This window comes from Lotus japonicus, chromosome 2 (assembly GCF_012489685.1).
Source record: "Lotus japonicus ecotype B-129 chromosome 2, LjGifu_v1.2".
In the NCBI taxonomy this organism is placed as follows: Eukaryota; Viridiplantae; Streptophyta; class Magnoliopsida; order Fabales; family Fabaceae; genus Lotus; species Lotus japonicus.
In genome coordinates, this window is record NC_080042.1 from 70,566,511 (window position 1) to 70,573,855 (window position 7,345).

Genomic DNA, 7,345 nt, shown 5'->3' on the forward strand with positions numbered 1-7,345 from the left:
ACCGCTGTAAAAAATATTCGAATTTTTTTTGGGCCCCTTCTTTTTGGAGGCCCTGGGCTGTGGGCCTGCTTGCACAAACCCAGGGCCGGCCCTGATATGCAGCATATGTGGGTTTTGGAGTCTAAATTGGTCAAGTGTTTTGTTCTAGAAATGATGGATCGATCAGATTTTGCCGATGTGTGTGCTCGAAAGAAGGGTTCCAGCACCCTTCAAGAGTTGGTTGTGGGACTAATTTGAAGATTCAGAGTCAACCATCAGGAAAACATAAAAGTTATTTTTAAAAAGAGTTAAGAAAACTTAAATTTCATCAATATTGTATATCACAATAATGCAAATAAAAAGAGAAACCTCATTCTAAAAGGCATACATGATATTACACAACCGCATTCTTCTTGTTTGTTCTTGTCACACATTTTCAGCTTGCTAGTTCTCTATCACCAACAACAGGGAGTGAAAGCAGAGACTCTGTATACATGGCTAGGGAAACATAAGGATATTCATCATAAGAGTGATGCTCTAGTAGCTGTCCTTTGTCATTATACTTCACCAGTCCTTTATCACCATCTGTTCCAACAATGTCACCATTTTTCCTAGAGCATATTGGGGAAAAGTATTGAGTGGGAATTTCACTAAAAGATACAACAAGAGTAATAACCCAAGATGACTGAACTTTGTACCTCTCCATCACCCATATATTAACTGTATCATCCTCTTCATGATGAACCCACAGACTTAGAAGCCCTCTAAATTCCCACAATTCATAATCTATTGATTCATGCTCAAAATCATCTGGCAGTGGTATCTCAGAAACTCTCCTTTCAATTAAATCAAATGCAATAATATGATTCACCACTGTATCATGATGAAAAGCCACCCAATGAATAGCATTATTCAAGAGCGACCCAACTCTAGGATCACATCCGTTCCAATAAAAACCGACATTCATATAATGGGTATCCTCGATTTCTTTCCATACATTAGCTCTCAATGAGAAAAACTCCAAATGTTTTAACAAATCAGCTGTGTTTCTTTCATAGGATGCTAGAACAACCAAATAGTCATCTTGTGATGGGTCATACCCAAAACCATATAGGTAGGCATGCACATTGGATGCAATAGGTGAACAAGGTATTTGATTGTGAACACCGGTGGATGGATTCCAAAGAAATATATTTGCGTTACAATTCAGAAGCAGAAACCCTCTACACGAACCAACAATGCCAAGACTAGAATAAGATGATGGAGGAAGCTGCAGAAAATTAAGTTTTACTGTAGTGGAAGCAGAAGAATTAAGAGACAGTGCATCATGATCTAAGTCTACAGATCGAGTTTCTGGAGCAGAATTTGCTATGAACAAAAGCTTGTGGGTGGGTGTGGTGGCAGCAAGTTTAAAATTTGATTCTGCAAAGTGGGTGTCAGAGATGAGTGAAAGCCATGACTTACAAACGCATTTGAAACGCACAATGGACTTTACTGGCAGCCTCAACAATATCTGAATTATCAATTCCTCAGGCAGATTGAGGGTCCTTTTATTCATGTTTACTAGTCCATTGCTGCTACTGTTTCTCATCATTTTGGTGCACTTGATCACTTTGTAGCTTCAAGTCTGAAATGTTATAACTTTATATAGAGATAGGATAAAGCAACGTGGCCTCTTCCTTCTATGGTACTCTTCCTTCTTTCGCAATCTTCCTATATGGACATGATCAACAATCAACATTCAATAGTATTAATCTTTTAAATGCATTGTCCAAAATGATCTCAGTTATCAAAATAATATGATGTATGATATGTTAACTCCATATTTCCATAAAAGAAATATCCAACAACGCTTGGAAAAAATATGATAAATGCCATAAAATGTGTGGGTTACTAGAATGACAATCTCAACAAGTTTAACAATATTATGTTACACTCTAGATAACTAATTTAACCTTGAATCAAGCATCTCCAAAACATATACTTCATGCTAGTCAAAAGAAAACAAATCCATATACATCAAACATGATCTTTCTAGATTCTCCTAACATTTTCTAAGGACGTACAAACCAATAAGTCACAAGAATGAGTGATCATAATTACAACTTTGAGGAAAATCACTCACATGAATTCATAGTTCCAAGGGTAACTTTCTTTGCCATCTCGATTCTTAATTTTGTAAATGTGATTTCTATTCACTTAAATTATAATTGTTATTTTTTTTCGAACGCAAAATCTTATATTGATGAGGATAAGATTGTGAGAGATATACAACCCTCATCCAAAATGGATAAAAATCAGCAAAACCCAAAACAACCCGACCTAACAAAGAATAACCCCCAAAGTCAGGCAAAGAAGAGAATTCCCCATAACCAAAAATCAAAAACCCCAAAGCACCCACCACCACCCACTCCTACCCTAAGAAAAGTATCCGAGCATTGATCAGGAAAGCAATTTGAAAGGCGGCTACCCTAAATTGTAATCACTATAAGAATAAATATCAGGATAAACCACTCATGCAAGATCTACCTGAATAAATTGATTCTAAAAGAATTTGGGGCCATCAAATAACAAATTTGAGTCTAAAAGTCATACATAATGTCTGTGATACCAAATGCAAGATCTAAATGATAATTCAGATATGATTATAGAAAACCAATTATATAAAATCTGATTTCGCACCTGTAGAGAATTGAAAATGTGGGGGATCTACGTCGAAAGTCGTCTTGCTTTGATCTCTGAATCTTGCAATAGTGTATAGATAAGGGCTTTCACTGTATGTCACACTCTCCTTAGGAGAGAGTTGCAGCGCCGTAAGTTTTCATGACCACGAAGGAGACCAAGCGAGATAACCCTATCTCCTTCCTTATATGGGCCTATCCTGAATGGATCACTTAAATCGTCAAGTGGGTTTACGTAAGAACCCATTCCCAAAGTATAACTCCCCTAATTTTATGCACTATAAAGTAACATATATTTAAATTGACGTGTAAAAAGAAAGAATCATAATTGTGTTGAAATACTTAAATACTAAAAATTGAGTGGACAAATAAATTTATTTTTAATAATTCTTTCAAAACTACATTATCAGACTCATGAAAATAATTTAAGGACTCCTTATACACGTGTGACCTATATTGTGACCATGATCCGACTACCTGACGTGTCTCTAACTAACTACATATGATCCTGCGTACATGACACATACTCCCGTCTACTATCTGGAATGTCTCAAGCAAGTTGCTTTCTTTTTCTGAAAAAAACATGAAAGTAAAGGAATGAGAATTGTAAACATGAAAGTAAAGGAATGAGAATTTTACAATTCTCAGTGATAACAATATCCACTCCAAAAACAAGAAAAACTTACATAAACGTAAATTAAGTAATTATATCAGCGGTAAACATTTCAAAAATAACTACTAGCTTCACCAATGAAAATAACATAGTTAAATCTCTTTCAAATTAAAGGTCATTCTTTAATTCATTGTTATCACTTGTTTTTCTTGGCCCTTCGACCACTTTTGCATATTCCAACTACGACTTAGAGCTCTATCCGAATGCAAGGGCGTCCCCCTGCCTAGGAACCTGTGTTCCATGAACTATGCAACTAGATCACCTCAACTGCTGGAGGATCATTTCACTTAAAGTGTTTTAATTAAACATTTTATACTTAAGTCTTAACACCCAGGATTTGCCTTTCCACTGGAACCGACCTTTGAGTATCTAGGTTTACCCTGCAGTATTGTTCTTAAATAACATTTGAGATTTGCCTATACTGGTTATCTTAAGGTCACCAGGTTTGCCTCGCAATGTTACATGATCTCTTAAATGATATCATATAAGTCAAATTAGGAAAATACAAAGTTTAAAATATGAAACTAAAACAACGGAGAAATCGTCTATGACCATTTTCATTTCAGGTAAAACAATTTAATAGTAATAAACTTAACTTTTAAGTAATCAGAGAGAGGCGGCAGAGCCGACCATTTCAAGGCATAGGAATATAATAACAAGTTATAATCACTAAAAAAAGAGAATAAATAGATCAAAATAGTAATTATAAGGTAGATAAAGTTAAATAAAATTGACGTGGGTAAAAGAGAGTATATGTAATCATAAAATTAAAGTTGAATATACATAATTAAAACTGGCTAGACATACTTATAAAATTATAGAGTAGATTTAATTAAAAAGAATAGATATAGTTATCACCTTAGTAATTTATCTTTCCCTTTCTTTCATCTTTTCCCCCTCTTCTTCTTTTCTTCTTCCTTAACTCTCATTTTCTTTCTTTTACGTGACTCTCTCTCTCTCTCATTACTTTTTAACCAACTTGATATCTATTTGTTTTCTCTCATCTCTCATTGCACTCACACACCAATATTCTTGTGAGGTTGCTGATGGTATATCCCCCTCCTTCTTAAGCCTATTTATAGGCAAATTTCAAATCATAACAATTTATCTAGAGATATTTTTCTAAACTAATGATTATAAGTCACACCTGTCCATCCACTTGGCATCTCATCATTTTCTTTTACTTAAATCAAAGATTTTTATCTTGTAAACCATGCTAAGCTACCCCACGTAGCCTAAGAGGCAAGATAATTGTCTAAAGATTCATATTTACCACACCCACGTGGTTCATTAGTTTCATAAAGCTATATGGTGCATACTGCATAGTATACTTCCTCTTCCATCTATTATATTTTTCACTTTTATTTCTCTTTTATTCCTATATCTCTTATGTGAATGAGGTATATTGATGTGAATTTATTTATCTATTAAAGTTTTTTTTTTTGAAAGATAAAGGATTGTATTATTATCCACAAAAAAAGACCTTGAGGACATAACCCCCAAAGCCGGAAGATGAGGCAGCCAAGGCACGCACGGACCGCTCGAAGGAAAAAAAAACCCAAGAAAGAATAACCCACCCCCACAGGGAACCCAAAAAACAACCCCACGGGCTAACAGCAGAGCTATACAAGCAATAACCAAGGCCAAAAAACGTGAAACACACAAAGAGGCACATAACCATCTAACATTCAAGGCACGATATGTTCCTCAAAAACCTTTTCGAGACCCTGTATAGCCTCGATGTCGCTCCCTTCAAACACCATACCCACAACCTTGCCGAGAAGCCACGCCTTCTTTGCTCGCGTGAAGAAACGCCCCCTGCTAACAGTTCCCAAATCCGGCACTGACGATGAAGCCAATGAATTGACCAAGGCAGAGCCCTCAGTCAATAACACAGAATCATCCAACTCAGCAGTTCCTGGATTAAATGACGAAGACCCCCCATCCTCCAAAACTGATTCTCTAGCTTTAATTTTCCTAGGCCTTCCTCGAGAACGAGGAGCAGAACCATTAAGGCCGCAACCCCTAGCCTTCTTTGGACGACCCCGTCGCTTAGGAGCATAAGAACCCCCAACCTTCTCAGCCTCAGTATCCACATCTGAAAAATCAACCCCAAAATGGCATCCACCAGCAACAAGGGGGGGACCAAGCAAACCTCATTCAACCCCTCCGACGAACAATTAGCACCACCATCCAAAACAGAACCAGTAAGCTCCTGAAAAAGATCTTCCAGAGCAAAGGCCTCCAGCATCCAAGCACTCCTCAAACCTCCTAAATTGAATTCGATCTTGGCTAGACGCAGCTGCTCAAAACACAAAACAAAAGACCCTGTCCTATACGCTACATCCACCCGCAATGGAGACATGAAGGATCCAGCAACACCCAAGGAAGGAGAACAGTACTGCCCCAAGACAGGAAAAAGGATATCATAATCTGAATTACCGAGCACACAACTGACATCTTCACCATCACCAGCCAAACCCACAGCGTCCTCTAACCATCTTTCCTTAACCATGACCTCCGGAAAAAGACATTCGTCCAAAACTCTCCTGCCCTCTTCATAAGCAATCTGAAACTCCAAAACCCTCTCACCAGAATAGATCTCAGGAAACAAAGAAGCAACCGGCATCCTCTCTGTCTCCACACCACCAAGACAGCATCCAGAGACCAGACACTCTTCCCCCGGCGAAAGAACATGAACTCTTTGTTCACCTTGCTTACCGACAACAACATCCCGCCAAGAGAAAGTGGAAGGCAAAGTCCTATCACCTTTCTTGACCCCCAATTGAGAGGAAGAAAAATTCCTGACCTGAGATGGGGCTAAAACATCAGAACCCCATTTGTGATTCAGTGAGCCGCTATTTGAGGGGAACCTGGCCATCGCCACCGAGAGAGAAGCACCGCCAACCTTAACCCCATTGAGTCGTACAATAGCCCTCTCAGCATGCCTCCTTGAAAAAAAATCAACAAACCCAAACCTGAATCTCCTACCAGCCTTGCGTTGTCGTTGGACAAAAAGCTTCCCAATCGGACCGATCTGGGAGAACAACTGTCTGATTTGAGAGTACCCCACCTGCTCTGTAATTCCGTCAATGAAGATAGTGTTCCGAACGAGCAAGGATGACTCACTCCTTCGCACCGCTTCATCTCCTTCCCCCTCCTCGCCGTTAACTTCCGCCTCGCCGTCCTCTGAATCAAAGCTCCGTCCTCCTTGCACCTCACCGCGACCTGAAGATAGTGACTGCTTCGAAAGAGATTGAGAAACCCTAAGAGAGAAAGTTTCTCTCGAGCGGCACATTGATATGGAAAAGACTAGGATATTTATCTATTAAAGTTAAGGTTTTCTTTTAAACTAATATTATTTTAATCAAAGATATTTTACAAAACTAGATCTTTCTCTATGAACCCATTACATTGTCACACACGTGGCCTTTTATAAGGTAAAATGTAATATTCTAATCAAAGATAATTTACACACTAAACATATTTTTTTTTCATATTAATATTTAACATATTTAGATATTTAATATTTTGTAATTTAATTAAAGGGTTTCTTACTTATTTTTAATTAATTAAAAAATTGTATAATGTTGAGCTAACTTTCAAGACCTAAAAATATAACTATTTAATTAATTTAATGTTAAGGCTTTACATAATCTTTTGAAAGCTATTATTATTATTATTATTATTTTTAAATGGGGATGTTACACAAAGCATGAATTGGTATGTTTTGTCCAAAAAAAATCTAACTGATTGCAGCCCACACAAACTAATAAATAACTAAATTTACAATGCGCACTTTGCATGGTAGGTAATTTTACTCTATTTTTTAGTGTAGCAAATGTTGAATTTACATATTTTATTCTCTCATTTTTCTTTTTATTCTCTTTTCATTTTTCCTCGATTTTGAATAATTTTAAAATCATCCCATTTTCTTCCTAACTTGTGAGTTGGATGGGAAAGGTCTAGAGATAAATCTCTAGAGGGTGCAATCTATTTCTCCGATGTACCA

At 37.2% G+C, this 7,345-nt stretch overlaps 1 protein-coding gene across 1 annotated transcript; it reads right to left on the reverse strand.

Annotated features, from left to right (window-relative positions):
• Positions 1–388: 388 nt before the first annotated feature.
• Positions 389–1,570, reverse strand: LOC130735609 (F-box/kelch-repeat protein At3g23880-like). The gene is made up of 2 exons (XM_057587539.1): positions 851–1,570; positions 389–778 (listed from the first exon to the last, which is right to left on the reverse strand). Exons 1-2 carry the CDS (start codon positions 1,568–1,570, stop codon positions 416–418), a joined length of 1,083 nt encoding a protein of 360 aa, XP_057443522.1. The 3' UTR covers positions 389–415.
• Between the last annotated feature and the right edge of the window lie 5,775 nt (positions 1,571–7,345).

Excerpts from the sequence above, each read along its gene's own strand:
- LOC130735609 (XM_057587539.1), bottom strand. The coding sequence starts at position 1,570 with ATGAGAAACAGTAGCAGCAATGGACTAGTAAACATGAATAAAAGGACC. Across the intron at positions 779-850 it reads CTTTTCATCATGATACAGTG|CATGAATCAATAGATTATGA; the intron begins GTGAATCATATT and ends GATGATTTTGAG.